We start from the raw sequence: 22777 nt of genomic DNA on the forward strand, positions 1-22777 counted from the left end.
AGACTGGAGTAGTTAAAGTCTTTGGTTCTTTTAATTTGTGATGATTTTGGCTCACATTCTCACAATTTGGGGAAGTCGTGGCCTAATGGTTAGAGAGTCGGACTCCCAATCGAAAGATTGTGAGTTTGAGTCCTGGGCCGGCAGGAATTGTGGGTGGGGGGAGTGCATGTACAGGTCTCTCTCCACCTTCAATACCATGACTTAGGTGCCCTTGAGCAAGGCATTGAACCCCCAATTGCTCCCTGGGTGCCGCAGCATTAATGGCTGCCAACCGCTCCGGGTGTGTGTTCACAGTGTGTGCGCACTTCGGATCGGTTAAATGCAGAGCACAAATTCTGAGTATGGGTCACCATACTTGGCTGAATGTCACGTCACTTTCACTTTTTTCAATTTGAATACTTCATAAATGTTTCAAAAAACATTTTTATTGAATTGTTGGCCTGCTGGAAATTATGTTCATTTACTGAACATGTACAGGTACTCTATACTTGCCAAATCCTGCTGGAAAATGAAATCAGCATCTTCAAAAAGCTGGTCAGCAGAAGGAAGCATGAAGTGCTCCAACATTTCTTGGTTAACGGGTGCAGTGACTTTGGTTTTCATAAACAAAATGGACCAACACCAGCAGATGTCATTGCCCCCCGAATCATCACAGACCGTGGAAACTTAACACTGGTCTTCAAGCGACTTGGGCTATGAGCTTCTCCACCCTTCTCCACCCTTTTGAAATACACTTGTCTCAGCTGAAAAGAAGACTTTTGACCACTGAGCAACAGTCCAGTTCTTCTGCTCCTTAGCCCAGGTAAGATGCCTCTGATGTTGTCTGTGGTTCAGCAAATTCCTTGACACGTCTATAGCCCCTAATGTACGAGTCGAAAACGTTAGGCACGTTATACTTTCACTAAAGCGAGCAAATGATCTCGGCGTCAGCATGGAAAGTGAGGAACTAATTGATCTCTGCTTCATTACAGTTTGCACATATGTTTTCGTCGCGAACGTTGATCTTCCTTCAAAACAGCCGATAAAAGAGTCGCGTGATAACGCGCATCATCACTTCGACATGGCATTAGATCTGGCTTTTGTTTACACAGCGCTCGTACCGGGTCAAACCCCGCAATGTTACTAGGTCCCCGACCCGGGTTCAATGCGGGAATCAATCCTGGGACGTGGTTGCTTTCACACAGAAGGCGACCCGGCAATGTTCCGCCAATATTGCGGGTCTGACGTGCAGTGTGAAAGGGGCTTATGTGTGGTGGCTTTTGATGCCTTGACCCCAGCCTCAGTGCATTCCTTGTGGAGTTCACTCAAATTCTAGAAACGATTTGCTTGACAATCCTCATAAGGCTGCGGTTCTCTTGGTTGGTTGTGCATCTTTTTCTTCCACACTTTTTCCTTCCCTTCAACTTTCTGTTAACATGCTTGGATACAGCACTCTGTGTACTGCTTCTTTGGTAATAAATGTTTGTAGCTTACCCTCCTTATGAAGGTTGTCAGTGATTGTCTTCAAGACAACTGTTAGATCGGCAGTCTTCTCCATGATTGTGTAGCCTAGTGAACCAAACTGAGAGACCATTTTGAAGGCTCAGGAAACCTTTGCAGGTGTTTTGAGTTGATTAGCTGACTGGCATGTCACCATAGTCTAATTTGTTGAGATATTGAATTGTTGGGTATTTGTTAAATGTGAGACAAAATCATCACAATTAAAATAACCAAAGACTTAAACTACTTCAGTCGGTGTGCAATGGATTGATTTAATACTCCATATAGTACTCTATATACTAAAAGTTCCATATATGAGTTGAATTACTGAAATAAATGAACTTTCCTACAACATTTTAATTTATTGAGATTCACCTGTATAATGCATTAAGGAATGCATGTGTTTTATTGGTGTGTAAATGTGTAAATGTTTGGTCTCATGTATTTTTTGCTATTGTAAGTGTGTAATAGTCTATATTCAATGGACAGAAAGCGTGTGTGTGAGTGTGTGTACACACCTGGTGGGTATCCCGGGCTACTTGACTGATAAAGGTTGGCTGTGTAGGTCGGGGCAGTCGTAGGATAACCTCCAGGATAACCTGTACACATGCAAAGAGACAACAGCTGAGATATGACACTAAAAATGGCTGAGAATCAACATGAAATCAAAATGAGCAATTTATTGGATGATATAATGGCCACTGTTAATGACTGAACTACACTAGCTAACAAAGTAATTCTTCAGTGATATAAGATAAACAATTTAAACGGCATTGCTGATGTTTTTGAGCATACACCAAATACATAAAATTTGAGTGTAACAAAGTCATCATACATACATACATACATACATTTGTGACCTAAATCACTCTAAATCTAAATCACTCTCTGTAACCTGTGCCATCATAAGAAAATGACAAAGAGACTCAGAGAGAGCGAGGTGAGCTCTTGATTGAACAGGATGGGCACAGATGGTCTCCATTACGACTCGTCTGTCTCCGTAAGACAGAGTCGGATGAGTGTGAAAGGCAGTGCATCGCTCTCACACTGAACAGCATGAGCTGTCAGAAGTACAGAGCATCATGGAAAAGATTATTCATATCTGAAGCTCGCTGTAAGGGATGCATTTGATCAAAACCGGAGGATTCAGGACAAATACAGCCATTCAGTTTGTTAAGAGTGAACAGTTCACCCAGAAGTGTTGACTGCGTCATCATTTACTAAATCTCATTGCACTTCCGTATATTTATCTGTAAGAAGATGTTTAGAAGAATGCTCAACCCTGGCACGTACATAAGCAAGACGTTCAAGGTCACCTGCCAGAGCACTTTTACAACATATGCTGCTAGGGATGCCCAATATTATCGGACCAGTATCGGAATCGGCCGATAATGGCTTTAAATGTAAATATCGGCATCGGCCCGAAATGAGAAATTATGCTGACATGTCTTGTTGATAAGAGGAATACATTAACTCACAAACGTGCTCAGGGTGTGATAGTGATTAGATCATTTCAACAGTGTTGCTCATTCTTGAAGAAAAGTTTTGCCTAAATATTGATCCTAATGCCCGCTCAGTAAGGAGTTTTAATTCCATGGGGTTGCTGTTGCCCTACATTCTAATAAAATTAAAGCAAAATAAACTAATATCATTTAGACTGTGTTTCTGATTAAATATAGCAGTAATTGATGCCATAAAATCATGAATATGTTTTGATTTAAAGGTCAGAAGCTATAGCTTACATGAAAAAAACAATAAATTTAGATAATTTAATATATACTGCTTTATTCATTGTGTAACATGTTATATATTTTTTCTAACAAATTATGAGCTCTTACACCTTTTACACCTATGACTTTAAAAAAAATTTAAATCTTAAAATAAAATGTTAAGCTTACCACTGCATCAATTTGAGAAAAAAACAAAAACAAACAAACAAAGATCCCCCAGAGTGATTCAATGTATTTAATTTATAGTTATTTTCAAATCTTCAATGTACTGTCATTAAAAAATAACTTCATTTATATTTACTTAATTCAAACAAATAAGTTCTTGTTAAAAACTAACCAAAATATATATATAAAAAAATGCTTATAATTTCTGCACAGGAGGGACTTGGTCGTGTTTCCAAACAAAATGGAATATATTGGTGGCTCTCGTACAAAAGGATTTATAAAAAAATTATCACCATATCGGATACTGACAAAAATCCAATATCATGCGTGCCTATAAGCTGCTACTTTTGCTGTAATTAAATTACGGTCTCAAATATGAGCAAATATTCAATATATCAAGTCGTTTTATAATTGATGAATTTTGTAACATTAACACTTTGCTTTAAAACAATTTGTAATGTATAAAGTGCCACATTAATAAATGTGACTTGACTATTAACCTTTTAGAAGATTTCAGAAAGGAATTAATAACAAGGAAACTACACTGAACAGAATTACAAACGCAACATTTTTGCCCCATTTTTCATGAGATGAACTTTTTATGAACACAAAAATACTAATATTGTTTACAAATCTGTCTAAATCTGTGTTAGTGAGCACTTCTCCTTTGCTGAGATAATCCATCCACCTCACAGGTGTGGCATATCAAGATGCTGATTAGACAGCAGGATTATTGCACAGGTGTGTCCTAGGCTTTGGAATAATGTGCATTGATGAATCATTAATAATAGGAGCAGAAACATGTTTTAAGAAAGTAAATATTCTGAAACATTGAATTATTTTTGTCTTTAAAGCTGAAATTTGTCATTTCCATATTACTATCTGCACCAAATGGAAACAGAATGACTGTTTTCAAACTAGTTTCCCAAATAACACTTTAAAAGTGGCACACGAAAATCAGCTTAATGACATGAATTTAGGGGTTTCATTCAGCAACTAAAAGTACTTTAACATACTTTACTTTTAAAGAGACAGAATGCTTTCGATGCTTCCGAAGCTACACCAAACGGCATCCTAAGATATGATGATATTCCTGTGTAGACACCAGAAGATCAGACTGTTTGTAAGTACAGAGCGTCCTATACAGTCTCTCCAGAGAAATGACCTGAAAATTCATCCATGCGTTGAGCAGCACTCACAAAGACAAATTTGATTACGGGTGTTTCTAGCCCTGATACAAACACTCTTTCCACCTCCACTCTCTCATGATCAGTGACCCCCAACTCTCTTTAAAACGTTTTATTAACATTTCTTTTCCCATTCCATCGCTTCAGTTTATTCCAGTGGCGACAGACATGCAAAACCGCTTGTCATTTAATAATGTCGTACAGTTATTATAAGAATGTGTCCAGTGAACTGTGCGCTGTCTGAAGCTCTGTCACTAGAAGTCTTTTTTTTTATTTGGGTTTTTCTAGGTGTGTCAAAAAATGAATAAATAAATCACATTTTTAAAATCGAAAACATCAGGTAAATATTAGATCTAATAATTTGGATATAATTATGTAATTAACAATAATTACATTTTTAAATAAAAATATCAGGTAAATATTAGATCTAATAATTTTGATATAATTATCTAATTAATAATAAATGATAATACTAACAATTATAAATATATATATATATATATATATATATATATATATATATATATATATATATAATTTAAATAAATAATTGTATTTATTAATTAATATATAATTTATACACATTGTATCTTATATTAAGTCAATACGATAACATTTATGGGTAATTTATAATGAAAAATGTATTACAGTAAAAACTACACTTATTTCAGCAGTTATTTCAACTTTCCTGAATTACATTACATTTTAGTTCTACTTCTTAATTCAAATTTAATAAGACTTACAATTCTACATCCTGTTCGATTCAAATGAATAAATTCAAGACAACCCTGACTAACTAAAGACCAGCTACTTATGATCCAAAACAAAGCCACCAAATTAAGATTGACTTAAACAAAAAAGCCCCTTCTAATTAGGGGTGTCCATGGTTAACCGGTTAACCGATTAACCGTTAAAAATTGTGTAACCGAGTGAAACATTTTGCTCGGTTAAGTGACGTCAATGGGGTGCATTGAATTTAGTTGTAATACATTTTTGCACCACCAGAGACCGCCAGAGCGCTCCCAGACATTTGTAATGTCCACAAGAAGAAGTCATTTTTCTAATATGAAGCGGGCTAATACGAGTGACGGGGCAAAATGCAAGTATTGCAATACAGGGCTTAGATATACTTCAAGTACAACCTCGTTGTTGTAATCTCAACAGCCAACACCCGGGCATCATTAGGCCGGTCAGGACACACTGAATGCGTGGCGAAAGCATCTCAGCTGCGTGGCGTGTCTGTTTTTAATTCGGTTCCCATGTTAACAGGTTAGAGCTTGCCGACTGCCTGCGTGAGACGCGCGGCTCAGGCGCGGCTCGACGCGTGCATGCTAGAAATAGAACCGACGCCTTGTTGGAAGCGTTTCCAGGCAAAGTATAATAGGAAAATATGTTTATATGTCATTTAAATAAATAAATAAATAATTATCGATTTTCAAATATTGTACGTGTCAAACATAGTCATAGTCATAGCCTTAGCGAGGCGGCCGCGGAGTCCGCTTGTTACCTTTTGCCTTATACATTTTAGGCTTAATCTCAAATTCAGATTGTGTTAATGGGCGGCATTATTAGGCAGTTTTAATAGGACAATTTGACCGGAGAGATTAAATTTTGTAGGACATTCCTTTTTTTTCGGCCAATGTCCGGAAATTACTATGGTTATGGTTACTATGGCACACTATGGTTAACCGAGTATTAACCGCTAAGGGCCTCGGTTAACGGTTAATGAAAAACTTGAGAACGTGCAGCCCTACTTCTAATCATACGGTTTAGTAGAGTTTTGAAGCATTAAGCGTCTTAAATTGTGCTCAAATTAGTTCCGATTCAATTCTCAACGTATTATGTCAAGAAATAATCTGCATTCTACATTCCTTATTACTGCTTAACTGAGATTTCGGTTTCTATTTTTATTTCTCCTTAAGAATTTTCTAAAATAAAACTGATAATTTGTATGTGAGAAAACCTCCAAGCAATAACATTTTCCTCTTGGTAACGGCAGAAAAGCATCATGAAAAGACTGAAAGCGAGGGAGAGAGAGAGAGATGTTGGCATGTAAACAGTCTCTATTGACCCAGAGAATCCCTTCAATGAGAACAAATCAAATATGAGCCCACGGTTGCCATGGCAGCAGACAAACACCTGCCATGAGTGACACATACGCATACGGATCTCTATGCATGAACACACACACACACACACACACAGAATCACATGATCTTTCAGAATTCATTCTAATGTTGAAAAATGTCATTTTTGGGTGAACTATCCATTTAGAGAGGACATAACAACACTTGCACCTTTACCCTCCTCTATATATTTCAGAGTGAAATAGGAAAACCTCATTAGTAGATGATATTATTTGCTAATATCATTTATGATCTTTGATGCATCAGCAGAAAAGTCCTTTCATTGGTGGGTCATTACATTTTGATGAAAACAAACGTCTTCTTTAGCATGCACTGATTAATCGTATAGAGTAAGACATTTATAAAGCATGCTCTGTTGTCTTCAAATACATGTGTGTGTCTCTCATCACATACCTGTGTATGCCATATTCTTGGGGTTTCCGTACGGGGTTCCCGGCTGCACTGGACTGTACACCGGGTTCATGGTGGAAGACAGCCTGTTCTTACTGAGAGAGAAAGACAAAGAGAAAGAGAGCAAATGAGTAAGAGCGGTGTTGATTTAACAGGCTTGAACTGCTGCAACAATCATCTGCCTAAACAAATCAAAATGATGAGAAAAAACACACACGGCTCAAAATTTGTAAGGCCCTAAATATTCACACGTTGCATGATATTTCCTGTGTACCACAAAAACACCTCTCAACAGCCATTTTTACCTGGTTTTGAAAAAAAATGTAATTCCCAGTTTAACCTCAGATCACATTTTAGATGATTCTGTAAAGCCTCAACTGAGACACATGTTTGACTGCAGCTTTTCACATGATTGTGTTGTATTTGCATGATAAAACCTTGCATCTGAATGTAAGTATTAGATTACCATTATTTGTCAATTTACCTGTCTGTTGGAGCTTACAGTAATGTTTGGGGTCAGTAAGATTTTTGAAAGAAGCCTCTTCTGCTCACCAAGACTGCATTTATTTGATCAAAAATTCTGGAAAAACAGTTATATTGTGAAATATTTTTACAATTTAAGATAACTGATTTCTATTTGAATATATTTGAAAATAAAATGTATTTATGTGATGCAAAGCTATATTTTCAGCATCATTACTTCAGTTTTCAGTGTCACATGAACTTCAGAAATCATTTTAATATACTGATATTAACGTTTCGTATTGTTATCAATGTTGAAATTCTTCACAATTCTTTGACAAATAAAAAGCATTTATTTAAAGTGAAAATATTTTGCAGTATTATAAATGTCTGTCATTTTTTAAAAATCAAATTAAAACATTCTTGCTAAATACTATTCATTAAAAAAAAAAAAGCGCTGACCACAAACATTTTAAAAGTAATGTGATAAGATACTGTTTGATCAGCAATTAGATCTAATACTATTCTTGTTCTACTTCCATACTCTACATTCTTTAAAATATCTGACAACATTCAAATATACAGTGGTGATCACTCTACTCTTTGACTTTAACTACTCGTACGCATACAAATACAGGAGACGGAGTACACCAAATGATCAAAAGATTTAAAAACAGTTATTCATAATTTATTATGGAATGTATTAATTGTTTAAAGCAGAAGCCCTGGAGTGTGACATCATATCCTGTTGTTGCTCATATTCCTTGCAGAGCCTGAAAAAATCTTGCATGTGATGGATATTTACCAAAATAAAAATGAGAAAACAAGTGCTGAGCATGAAAACAGCAGCAGGGTGGCTCCTGTCAGTGTGTGTGTGTGTGTCATCCTCTCTCATTGTGCATGCGTGTGAGTCTGATCTCCCCTGAACACTGATGGCATTATCAGTCAGTCAGTCAGTCAGGGGAAAGACAGAAATAGAGGAAGAAAAGCTCACGAACAGGAGGATCATGCGTCAGCACTGTGAGCACGGAGCTGTTAGCATGTGTTCAGATGTGCCGTGTGTGGGAGAGGTGAAATGTCAGAGCGAGCGTATTTGTGATCTATGATCTCACACACTCACAAACACAAGTATGGAAGATGAAGGTCAGGACATCTTACGAGTCAAAGCGGCTTGATGCTGCATGAAATATATCAAAGACTCAAACAGAATATAAAGCTATTGGCATGTAAATGCTCAGGAAAACTATTTGGAAAGTTGCAGAAAACAGTCTTATAGTCTTTTATAAAAGGATGAGAGGTCATGTTTTGCAGTGATTTTATTATGTTTAAGGGGGATCAGTTGACAATCAGTTTAACATGATCTCTTTACCATTGTAAAATCATTAACACATGGCCTCTCATGGCTTATTGCTTTAATGAACAAGTATAAGCTTAATTAGAGATTGAAAATGACATTATAAGGCATTGGATGAGACCTTTTTGAAAAAGGCACTGTAAAAGTCAATATACACACACACTTAAATTTAACATTAATACCAACCATATTTATTGTGATTATTCAGGAGTAACTTACATTTCAAATAAATTCTGAACTTACTATTCATCAAAAAAAAAAAAAAAAAAAAAAAAAAAATCGAAATATGAAATGTTTCTTGAGCACTAAATCAGCATATTAGAATGATTTCTGAATGTTCATGTGACACTGAAGACTGGAGGAATGATGCTTTACATCACAGTAAAAATTGACATTTTACAATATATTACAATAAAAACATTTGTAATAATATTTTGGAATATTCACTGTATTTCTGATCAAATAAATGCAGCCTTGGTGAACATAAAGCATTTCAACAGTATTGTATATATTTATTAAATTATATATTTAATTTGAAACAATTAAACAATTAGACTAAATTAGACTAAAACCATGCCTTATTGCTTTAAAGTCAACACGAAATCAAAGTCTACTTTCTTTTTAAATACACATTATTCCATGTGACAAGATCACTAAGCCGCTCACCAGGAATGACCTTATTCTACATGGACCTTTTTTTTAAAAATCCACTTTGATAAGACCTGGAAATATATGACATCATCATTGTGAAAGTAGAATGGGTTATGAATGATATTTCCAGATATAATGATAATAAAATGTATGATATAAACCAGCAACGAGCACCTGTGTCTGAGACAAAACACGTCAAGGTCATACAAAACCCTAGAGGAGAGAAACATGACATACAGCTGGAGTCAATAACGTTCACTTACACACACACACACGCACACACACATGGTGGAAGGTGCCGAGCACTAGACTGACCTCTTAATGTTCTGACTGGTGTCTGTTGGGTACAGAAAACTGAATTTGTCAGTGGAATGCCCGCTTGCCATTCTCAGTGAAGGAAAGGCAAATGAAGGAGGTAGGAAGAATGGATATGCAAATCTGGAAATGACAAAAAAAGAAGGAAACAAACAAAACGAGAGCAGGTCGTGATTAAAAGGCAAACCATCAAGCACAAGCACAGCAGAGCAAAGCAAAACACAGCAAAGCAACATAAAGCGAGCAAAGCAGTGGCAAAGAGAGAGACATAAAGTGACAAGCAGCAGAAATCAAAGCACACACACCTTCACACACTGATGGACAGATCAGTACGGCGTGAATAATGGTGCGTCGGGGACAAGAAGTGCTGGATTTAAACGTGTGCATGTAGATTTGAGCTAAACTGCATTCAAACCCATTTAAAATCAATTGCTTTAATGAAATGCTTATTTCTTTAAGAAGGCATCATAGCGTAAGATGAACAAGAAATGCCAGCTCCATTTCGCATTATTACATATTAAGGACAAGCATTTTGATCAGTTTTACTGCTTGAAGGAATGGAAATAACCATTTGTTGAACATTTACTCACCCTCGGGCCATCTAAGATGTAGAGGAGTTAGTTTCTTCATCAGAACGGATTTGGAGGAATTTAGCATCCCATCACTTAGTCACCAATGGATCCTCTGCAGTGAATGGGTGCCGTCAGAATGAGAGTCCAAACAGCTGATAAAAACATCACAATAATCCACAAATAATCCACACTACTCCAGTCCATCACTTAATGTCTTGTGAAGCCAAAAGTTGCATTTTTGTCAGACACAAATCCATCATTAAGGCATTTTTAAACTTCTGACTAAAATATAAGTCTAACACTCAGCTTTTCACTTCACAAGGCTGGACTGGAGTGATGTGGATTACTTGTGGATTATTGTGATGTTTTTATCAGCTCTCATTCTGACGGCACCCATTCACTGCAGTCAGTGCATTCGTTGGTAAGCAAATTATTTTTAATTCTCCAAATACATTCGGATGAAGAAATAAACTCTTGGCCTGAGGGTGAGAACATTTTCAGTAAAGTATTACTTTGTATAAATGAACTTAAAAGATAGTCCAGCAAAAAATAACTTTCTTAAGTATCAAATATCACCATACTGATGGAAAATTAAATAATAGACATCACATTACCCTTGTTTGTGTGCAATAGAAGCCAGAGAAGGCTGCAATTTTTTATTATTATTATCAATTCTTTTTTACATGGGACTACAGAAAAAGATAAAAAACTGTGGTATTGATAAGTCTGAATGACAAAATAGGTAAGAGTATGAAAACATGTGAATTTTTTTTTTTTTTTATAATAAATGATAAAGAATGGTTTTATTGGTGATGTAACATAAAAAAGCTAACTGAACAAAACAGCATAAAATCATTGCTTACACACAAAATATTTTGAAACACAACCCGCTTCCATGAAGATAATGCAAATTGTTTTTAACCTTTTACATTTTTATAATTACACATTTTAGTAGCACTTTTCATTTTCTTACCCAAATACAAGTATATGCGCTGGGTTGCTTGACTGACAAAAACCACATGTGATACAATAAGTATCTAAATATTTCAACACTTGTTTTCGAAATGCCTGAAAGAACACAATATCATCACTTCGATGCCATTTGCATATTAAATGCATAGTTAGCTTTTGAAATAACTCCAAGCTAGCAGACATGTATATGCATATCCTATAAACTGTGTTGTAAAGTCCTAAAAAAAATCCATAAAGAGCTTTTAGGATCCTTTTGGCGCAATTGGTGCACATTCACACCTGCTGGATTTTAGATACCTGTAATATCTTTTTTTCAAATGCATCCAGGAAACAATCCTGCATGCACACTTTTTAACACTATACATCACGTGACTTCATAAGCAAGCCAACAGTGCTCTCAAGTGAAGGTATTGTGCACCTGTGCATGCCATCGTCTCAGCTTATTATCACTGCTGTTTATTGGACAGTTGAAAATGACATAAATCAGGTTTGGCTGCTCTTTGTGCATGTGCATGTGCAGCTCTGAGCCGCTGGTGTTCTGCAGACCGTGAATCATTAATCAGGCCGTGACAGATCACCTTGAGCTGCTGGTGGATGAAGGTGCCCCTCGCACCAGAACACAATCACCTCTACTCTCTGCACTAATATTTCCTCAGTATGCCAGTATGATGAAGGATATCCACAGACATAACCGGGAAATCTACTGAAAACAGGAGTGTGCATTCAGAACATGTCCAGACATGATATAAACAGCTTCCACGGGATTCACGATTCTTATTCTTTTCAGATATACTGATGGGAAGTTAAAGACCAGATAACCTGATTCTTGAGCAATAGAGACAATTCACCACTGAATCTGAGTGACCTTTGAACTTGTGATTACATTATGATTTTTTTTTTTTTTTTCTAATAATTTTATGGAGAATTCTGTGGCAATAAGCACATAAAAAAAAAAAAATTCTTAAAAAAAAAGTAAACCAAATGGAAAATATAAACATAAACACTAATTCAAATTATTAATAAATACTACAGTATTTCAGATGGCCTGATATTTCAAGCTTTTTAATGATCACATTAATACTGACAAACATTTGCATGTGGCCACAAATAGATGTGCATTAATTCAAATAAAAGATTATATCGATCCTCATGGTTGTTTGTTTTTCAGTTTTTTTATATTAACATTTTCTGGTTTGATTAGGAACAAGATATCATCTTCATACACCCCATATACAGAAAACACAGTCCTCAACGGCAGCAATGGTATTTGAAATAATTAACTGGAACACACACAGACAAGAGAGACGTTTCTTATGGCTCAATGAGCAAAATGCAGCACAAAATCAGAGTGCACTCATTATCACGAGCAGGTATAATTCATGGCTTTATGTGCTCCTCTACAAGCCAAACACGCACCGCGGCTGATGAAGGGTGGAGAATGGGGCTGTGAGAGCACATTTGGGTAACTAACCAGCATCTGATCAAGCACCGGTCTGCCCTTTCTTCATCCCTGTAGAGTCGTTCACGGGAGAAGAGATGTGCAGGAAAATGGCTGAGTGCTAAAACACGTCTAGTTTAATGCATAGCAGAGCTCAGAGATGGCAATAAAAACACACCATTAACTGATATTAATGCATGCAGATGAGAGAGAGAGAGAGAGAGAGAGAGAGAGAGAGAGAATATCGCAGAGACACAGGTGCTCAAGATTTACTCCTTGTTCTCATTAAGGGTCTCCTTTCCTCATTTACTTCTAGGCTTGGGAATCGATAAATTATGAATATATATAATACTTATTATGTGTGGAATGTCTGCTTCCTTTTTTCATGCAAACGGAATAAAATATGCTTTCACAAACACATTTCTGAAAACAATGTAATATATAAATATAGATAAATGATGCACTGTTGTGCCTTTTTTTTTAATCTTAACAGAAATTGGCTAGAACGCTCATATAGAAACAAGCATGCAGGATTGTACAGCTAATATTTTTTTTACATTCTATATATATACACACACTCAAATAATAAATAAATATATTAATTTTGCATGAACTGTATTTTTAAGAAAGCAGGATTGCTGTGATCTAAATCTGAATCCTTCTGTCATCTCTTCTTACTTCCTTTCTCCATTCGACTGCCTTTCACCATCTCTTCCATCCTCCTCTAAGCAAATCAATACCTCCTCCATTCCAGCGTCTTTCCTCCCTCTTTCCACCCCTCCCCCTCTTTCCTCAATCTCTATGAATAACTCTTCCCCCCCCCCCCTCCTTTTTTATCAGGGTGAATCTGAACAGACTGCAGTGCCCTTGAGCTCTTGCTCCTCTCCTTCTCTTTCAGGTAGAACACAGGGTTTGGCAGTTATGCTGCTGTTATGTAATGTGCTGCTCTTTATAACACGTTGTTGAAAGGTGCATTGCTTACTGCTCATTAAATCTGCCCTGCAGCATCAGGAGACGGGAAACCAGATGAGGGGAAATCCAGACGCACAAACATATTCATCTCATCTGCCTGCTGATACAGTATTCAAGATGATCTGAATCTGGATGTGGTTTTATGATTCAGCATGAACAAACTGTATGAGCGCAGCATACGAAAAGCCTTTGAACCTAAACTTGAACTTTAATTGTGACCAAAATATATATTTTTTAATAGCAATAAAGAAAAATACATTTTAATTGTCATTAAAATCCATTATAATTTTTTTTAATCAGCAAGGGAAAAAAAAAAGTTTATTCTGAATCTAACAAATACTGTCAAAAATGTGTTGGTAAAATTTCATGACAAAATCATACAAAAATAAAAAATGATTTTTTAAAAATTAATACATAAATAAAAATAAAACTTTCTAAAAAGTTTAATACAACAAAATAAAATAAAAACAATTACACCAATCCCCTAAAACCTTATTAAAAAGGGCAGTGATGCAAACAATCTGTAACAATAAATGAAAACTAAATAACAAAATAATAGTAATAAAATGAAATAAAGTAAAAAAAAAAATATTTAAGATCACTGATATCATTAGTAAGAATTACAATCAGTTCTTAAAAGTAAAAAAATTCCCCTTTTGAAATGAGAATAAAATACTAACATTTGTGAGGTGTCTTTGAAAACAGTTGAGTCTGTTGGAGGTTTTCCCTGCTCAGCTCTCTGACCCCGCGATGACCCTGTGATGATGATGATGTCACAGTGACACACCACTAACAGCCAGTGACTGCACACATCAGCTTCCTGCAGCTCAGGACTCTGTGTCTCAGTAACGCTGCTTCATTCACTGTCCAGACTGAAATGCTTTGTTTGTACTGAACAGTACGACTGCAACAACAAAGCACGCTCTTCTGCTGCTTAGTCATGACTTTCATTCATTCAGAAATCCTCCATTTGATAGCTTATACTTAGCTTGTATCTTCAGCCTTATTTTCACAATCAAAACTTTTATTCACCAAAAACATCCGCGTATTTTGTTAATAAATGTTTTCATTAAGATCCACTACTTAAAAAGTTTTAGGACTCTACATGTTTTAAAAATATGACTATTATGCTTATCAAGGCTGCATTTATTTGAATTAAAATACAGTAAAAACAGTATTTCTTTCTAATTTATACCAAATTTTCAGCATCCGTCTTCAATGTCACATCATATTTCAGAAATCATTTTAATATGCTGATTAGCTGCTCAAGAATCATTGTCTTGTGGAAACTGTAATATGTTTTATTTTCCAGAATTCTTTTAATGAAGAGAATGTTCAAAAGAACAGCATTTATAAATGCTGTCACTTTTGATCAATTTGATGTGTCCTTGCTCAATAAAAATAATTAAAAAATACATGCATTATTGACCCCAATCACAATGGCACCAAATAACTCACAACTACACTAGTACACTCTACTCATATCACATTAAGCCATCATAAAAGCATGGCCACACTGCTGCATTACAACTGCATATAACCAGAACCTGTCAATCTAACAGAGACTCTGTAGCTGACTTTGGAAAGATGGTTTCTCCCAGTTATGTGGAGCGGCCCTGAGGCGAACACATATCTCTTCTCCTCTGCTCAACAGTACAAACACACTGAATTAATGATGCTGCTGAGAACAGCACAGAAGAGCCCGAGGGCCCAAGGGCCTGGCCATAGGGACAAAATATCACTGACTGACTCCTGAACAAAACACCAGGATTCTGGGACATGTTTTACATCATCAAGAGTTTTGTGTTGTGTGGAGCAAAAGACACACATAGGTGAAAAAGAGACATACATTTTAAAGGGGTCATGGACTGAGAAATCAAAATTCCCTTGATCTTTTGATATTTAAGAGGTCATTGTGCTATAAAAACATCCTGTACGTTTCAGAACTTTCTCATTAGTCTATAAGCGTTATATTGAAGCTTTATGATGTAATTGTGTGGGTAAACACGTCTCTGCAGAGGATGATCAACACCTGCTTCTACATCACTGCCTGTTCAGCCCCGCCCACAAATTCAGCCCCGCCCACAAATTCACACACATAGTAAGTAAATGAGTGACTAATGCACTACTAATGTCTACACAGACACCAAATGATAAACTTTATTTGATGAACTTTATTTTCAGAACGCGTCATTAAGAACTTGGTCCTTTGATCTCTTCATTTGACCACAGATTTGTTTACAAACAAGGCATTTGATGCTGGATTTTTTTTTAGAAAGACTGAAACTAAATGACAATGCTGTGTGACTATATTGGATCCAACAGTAATGTCACAACACACAAGTGTGAGAGACTGTTTTTATAACGCAGTCACTATTGCTTTGTTATTACATTATTAATTGTTAAACATTGTTTTTTTTTAATGCAAAAATCTTAATAACATTATCAGTGGACCTTAGAGAACAGTACACAATAAAAAAACCAAAGGCAGTTCATGACCCCTTTAATTAAGAGCATGCAATATTAATGTATAGGCTGCATCTAACACCTGTTCCTGATTTTAGTTCTCTACTTTTATTAGTGGAAATTGTTAAGTCAAGTATCAATACTAGTACAACAGCCTAGCAACTAGCCACAATGCTTGCACGGGCAAATACCCCAAAGATTTCCTTCAGAAACCTAGTTGATTCCCATAACTCTCAGGTCAGGTAGCATGTGAATGATCTTAAGGCTGGCATGAGCGCAGACAGACCAACAAAAACACAAACCAAGGGAGAAAAAAAGGACACATCGCATCCTCTTTCTCCCATTCGTCCCTATTTCTTACAGTGTTGATGACGGAAGAGAAGTATTCCTCGCTCTCTCTTTAGGGGGAGTCAGGAAAAGAGGGTTTTCTGTCTCCATCACTCTGATCTGACAGGCACACACACACACACACACACACACACACACACACACAGGGTGGGAGAGGGGCTGAAGCACAGGGGCGTCTGTGAATTATTTCGATAATAAGCGCTTAAAGAGCTGCTGTGAACAGAACAGAAACCACCAACTGTGTATCTGTGAGTGTGTGTGTGTGCCGGTGATCACGCTGTGGGGACAAAACAGTCTCTGCTGTGAGGTCCAGCTGTGTGAGCTGTGCAAACAGTGGGAGAAAGACAAGCTAACCTGCACCGCGCTGAACACACACATGCACACACAGCCCGGTGTCACGGGCTACTTTCACACCAGAGCTGCATCACACAGCTGATAACAGATCCGATCATACCTCTGGTCATTTAGGGGTTATAGGCAAACAATAAATGTGCACAGCTGACTGATATCTCTTGCAGAACAGAAATAGCTTAAGATTCACTAACAAGATAAATTAATAGATTTGGAAACTGACATGCATTAGGTCTATGCCAATACGATCCTATACAAATATGCTGTGATGATTTTCTCTATTAGATTATTGTATAAATTAATTTATTATAATTTCTGATAATTTATTATCAACATTAATTATTTTACATTTTATTTCTTATATAATTTTACATTGTAAATGATTATTATACAAGTAAAAAATGGGTCAAAATGATACATTTTTCTTTCATGCCAAAAATCTTTAGGATTTTAAGTAAAGATCATGTTCCATGAAGATATTTTATAAATGTACTACCATAAATATTTCAAAACATAAGTTTTGATTAGTAATATGCATTGCTAAGAACTTTATATGGGACAACTTTAAAGGTGGTTTTCTCAACAAAAAAAAAAACGCACCCTCAGATTCCAGATTTTCAAATAGTTGTATCTCGGCCAAATATTGTTCTATTATAAAAAACGGAGATGATGTACAAATCTCAATTTCCAAAAACAGACCCTTTGACTGGTTTTGTGGTTCAAGGTTACATTTATATTAGGACTGGGAATATGACAGATAATTTCAGCCCAAACATGTTTGTTTTAATATTTATCTAGAATTAATTTACTGCTTGGCCAATTAACGGAGCAGACAAATGAGGTTTTCAAATGTTTTTGAATGAAACAGGGGTAAAATAGTTCTCTCTAAATAGCTATACTGATTTTACAGCCTACCACCTAAACGTTAATCAATAAAAGCCATTCATTTGTTCTGTAAATGAAGCGTTTTAAGGACTCTGTGAAGCAGTGAATGAAGGAATGAACTACCTGACATTCAGCGACGACCTGAGTGAATGGAAATCTTCCCAGACCGTCTGCTGTTAAACAAAGCCTGTCTGGTTGGGTAGCGCTGTAGATTCACAGCGTCTCAGCGTCCCATCCCCCTCACAACAGCTCACTCCCTCTTTTTTTTGCACTTGCCAAGGTCCATAAGATCGATGCGAGAGCAATGACAGTGATTTACAGTAACATTTACAGATTCAAGCTGCAGGACAGTCGTTATGAATTCTGCTTCCAATTCCAAGTTTTAAACATGAACATGTTCTCAATCCCCTGTAGTAATAACAAGAGACAAAGAGAAAGCAATTCATCTGGCAGTGCCAAACCACGCGTGCATTTCTTTCATATCATTTGGTGAAGGAAGCACTTCAACAGCTGAGTACGTAATTGGGATACACACACACACACGAAATATTCATGCAAAGCAAGGGATGTACGCGTATCCACGCACGTAGTCTAGAAATAATGCATTCCTACACCTGCTTTCTACGAGATTTACTATGATTCATCTAAATGTCAGTTTCAATACACACTATTGGGATTTTTGACATCTGTTTCTCATATTGCAGACCACTAACACAATTTATGAACATGCCGTGTGTCACCCAAACAATATCAATATCAGTTTTTCCTCATCATATAACTGTGGTGTCGTTATTCCAAAAATACCTTGCTGCACAATTACAAGAAATATTCATCATTAGAAAATACAACTTAAAGCTCCATATTATACACTATTTTTTTTTGGACTACCACAGATAGTAATAATGAGTAGTTCAGATTATAAAATATGAAATAATTTATATTTCTCTTTTATAATTATTGAATGATTTTACGGCTACTACTACAACTAATTATTATTCAAATCGAGTGTAATCACTGTCTTGGGAGAATATATATATATATATATATATATATATATATATAGGAAAAACACTACACTACTACTACTACTACAAAAAAAAAAAAAAGAAAAAAACTTTTTTAGGGTTAATTGTTTTTGTAATGTTTTGAAAAGAAGTCGTAATAATTTTTTTGTCCAAAAAAAGAATAGTATTTATTTGAAATATAATTTTTTGTAACATTGTCTTTTCTTTGTCACGTTTGATTAATTTAATTTAATGTATTTTTTGCTGAATAAAATGATTAATTTCTACATTAGGAAATTCATACTGACCCCAAACTTTTGAATGGTACTGTAGTCTAGAGCTGCAACTAACGATCATTTTTTCTGTCGACGAATCTAACGATTATTATTTTGATTAGTCGACTACTCTAACGATTATTTTTATTACAATAAATAATTAATCTAATGATCTTTTTTTGATAAGCTAATGAATCCTTTGGATAACTTTACAAAAAATATAAGTACAACTTCTAATATAATATTTCAACCTTTATTCATTTTCAACCAATGTGGTTGGAGTTTTTATAGTATACCAAAATAAAGAGGCAAAGAAAATTATTTTACTATGTTAAATATGAGTTTACGATAGCGCTTATAATTAAACCACAGTAGCCACAAATGTACAGTTGCCTGAGACGTCATGAAATGTTCTTTAGCATCACAAACCATAAAATGTAGTCTATGGTTTAGCATGGTTTCCAGAGATCTGGAGCAGATTCTGGGTAGCTTGGTGGTCTGTGACTGTCTTTTAAGGGACCGTTCATATATTCACAAGTTCGTTATTTCCAATGTAGGCGCATGGTATGACCGCTAATAATGGAAGCGAATGGAGAAAGTTGCATTCCATCACAAAAACAGAAACCACTGTTCCTGTTTTTGTGGTGTAATGCAACTTTCTCCATTCCCAGTATGCCATTAATGCGAGATGTAAACAGTGTGACACGTCGACGCATTTCACGCACATCAACGTATTTTTGTAGTCGACGTAATCGATGACGTCGACACGTCGTTGCAGCACTACTGTAGTCTACTTTTGTTTTCCACAGAACAATGCAAATCATAAAGGTTTGAAACAACGCAAGGGGTGTCAATTACGTAAAATGTACCTTTAAGTTGCACTGAACCCTGAATGTTTCTCTAACTGGGTCAAGCAGTAACTTTTGACTCGCACCAGAGAAAACTTCTGATGCAGCTGCAGTTAATGCTCACAGGTGCAGGAGAACTACAGATCTCACCTGAACCATCCCGAGACCCAAGGGAAATCCTTCAAGCCCCCTTTTCTCTCTCTCTATCTCTCTCTCTCTCTCACACACACACACACACACACAGACTTCGTAAAAACACTCATGAGAAGCTTAATTAGCTATTCAAAAACAATAGGTCCTTCCCTTCCCAGCTGAATGAGAACAGGGCATGAAGGGGAGTGGCCCTCTCCCAAAAAATGCCATTGTTTTAACTGCCCTTGCAAGAGCTTGTCCTCTCTGAATCTAAAAAGGTCCATTCGATCTCAAATCCTGCCTTTCACTGAGGCACTACCTCCATTTTGTATAGGACATTATCCTGCAAACAATTGCCTCGAAACAACATGGTGTGCTGAGATGCCCCCGTCAGGATCCTCTGTTGCCTCTGTTTCCCCCCGACATACACACACAGCGCCACAAGAGCTGCATTTTTAAGCCTCTTTCCTTTCTTTACATTGACATCGTCTTCCTCCGTGGAAAAAATGGAGGGAATGGTTTTCTTATCAAAGGGCTTGAATAACTACTACAGTAAACTGTTTATGCATTGTGTACAATACATTAATTCACTTGGGGTGGTTAAGGCTGCATTTATTTGATTAAAAATACAGTAAAAGTAATATAGTGAAATGTTATTAAAATTTAATAGAACTGTTTTCTATGTGAATATATTGTAAGATGTAATTTATTTCTGTGATCAAAGCTGAATTTTTAGTATCATTATTACCCCAGTCTTTAGTTTCACGTTGTTCTTCTGAAATCGTTCTAATATAATGATTTGCTGCTCAAGCCCCTTTCTGATTATCAATGTTGAAAACAGTTGTGCTGATTCTTATTTTTAATATAGCCTATATACTGTATTTTTAGGATACTGTGATAAACAGAACATTTAAGAGAACAGCATTTATTTGAAGTAGAAATCTTTTGGTAATGTCTTTTCTGTCACTTTTTATCAATTTAATGCATCCTTTCGGAATAAAACAAGCAATGTCATCTATGATTTTTAACATTAATTTGTTAATATGAAATATGAATATGAACTTTTACTGAAATCTGACTGCTAGGCTAAAGTTTAATTCATTTTACGCAAATGGATTTACAATGATAAATAACAACTTATCAGGATGTACAATGCATGTAATTTGAAGACAACAACATAACACCACTGCTATCACAGCATAGTTTTACTGAGATAAAAAAACAGTATTTATTCCAAACTCAGTTTTGATTACACTGTAAAAAAATATCTTTAAAATTAATATACACCCAAATAAATATTGCTTGAGTATGTTTTACAAGAAAATACTATTTCATTCTTTTTACTTCAAAATTTCATGCATGTGCTGCATTCTTTAGTGTGAGGGAATTCAGGCTGAACATGCTTAGTACTTGTGTGATGCTAAATTACGTTTGGCAGTCTGAACAGCACCCAAACAAACACACACACACACACACACACACACACACACACACATGCGTACACACAGTGAGTCACTCTCTACCAAAGTACACGTTTACCTAAATGTGTTGGTTCAGCAGAATTTCTGTGCAAAATATGACAAAGGAGAGGAGACAGCGGCTGGCGCAAACCATACATAACACACACACACACACACACACACACACACACACACACACACACACACACACACACACACACACACACACACAGAGCAGCAGGTGGACATGAAAACTCTGGTTTGACCTGAAGGCACGAGTGAGCGAGTGTGTGTGTGTGTGTGTGTGTGTCTGATGCCTGCGGGTCTACAGTACTGCTGAGAAAGCGAAGGTGAGCTGAGCTGATATGAGTGATGGAGGGGGCAAATGTAAGAAATGAGACAGATTATCACTCTACTGAATACAATCATTTAATCTAAAAACAGAAACCGTCTACATGTAATGTCGCTTTTGAAAATATAGCCTCAGTTACAACAGAAAGGCTCCTTAGGACAGTTATTCTCAAACATGCACTTACAGGTTGTACCTTATGGTACCTTATGACATTAATTGATTACCATTTATAGCATAATGAAAACATATCTAATATATCAGATGACTTCTGTTAAGCCAAGGCAAAAAATATAGGGGATTAATTATTAATTTGCATAGCTTTTACAACATTCAGAAATGAAATGTGCAAGTAGCTTCAATCTGGAATTCATTTAAAATAGTTTTTTTTTTTAAAATGTGTCACAAGAACAGCCTGATTGGATGCTTTGAAAACGTGGTGAACCAAAAATCTTGAGTCTCAAAAATGTAATTGTTTAAAATAATTTTCAGTAATTGAAATAAAGAATAAAAATAATAAAAATAGAAGAAAAACAAATGTATTTTATTTCAGTTAGTAGCCAATGCCACATTTCCAATGTTAATTGCTGAAGTCGTACAATTACTAAAACTTAAAGTGAAATTAAGCTAAAAAAAAAAAAAAAAAGAATTCTGAGGGTGGGGCTTAATCTTCAACTGAGTGACAGGTCATGTGACCTTCCTGTGGTGGGTGGCAGCTGGCAGGACACTATCCAGAACCAATGATTTATGGCAGATTTATGTGCTTTGCTCTCCTTCCAATGTAGCTAGGGGAATACAATTATTAGAATTTCCTGGAACGAGGCG

General features: G+C 36.0%; 1 protein-coding gene across 3 annotated transcripts in view; it reads right to left on the reverse strand.

Annotated features, from left to right (window-relative positions):
• fam168a (family with sequence similarity 168 member A) overlaps positions 1-22777 on the reverse strand; it is a 36342-nt gene that overhangs the window by 8048 nt on the left and 5517 nt on the right. For 2 of the 3 annotated variants that reach the window (XM_026287042.1, XM_026287044.1), the window contains exons 2-4: positions 9881-10003; positions 7102-7193; positions 1998-2078 (exon numbers count right to left, since the gene is read on the reverse strand). In XM_026287042.1, the coding sequence (XP_026142827.1) occupies positions 1998-2078; positions 7102-7193; positions 9881-9951 (244 nt within the window). In that variant the 5' untranslated portion in view covers positions 9952-10003. The remainder of the gene's footprint in view (positions 1-1997; positions 2079-7101; positions 7194-9880; positions 10004-22777) is intronic. The other variant, XM_026287043.1, reaches the window with a different exon arrangement.

This window comes from Carassius auratus, chromosome 18 (assembly GCF_003368295.1).
Source record: "Carassius auratus strain Wakin chromosome 18, ASM336829v1, whole genome shotgun sequence".
NCBI classification, from domain to species: domain Eukaryota; kingdom Metazoa; phylum Chordata; class Actinopteri; order Cypriniformes; family Cyprinidae; genus Carassius; species Carassius auratus.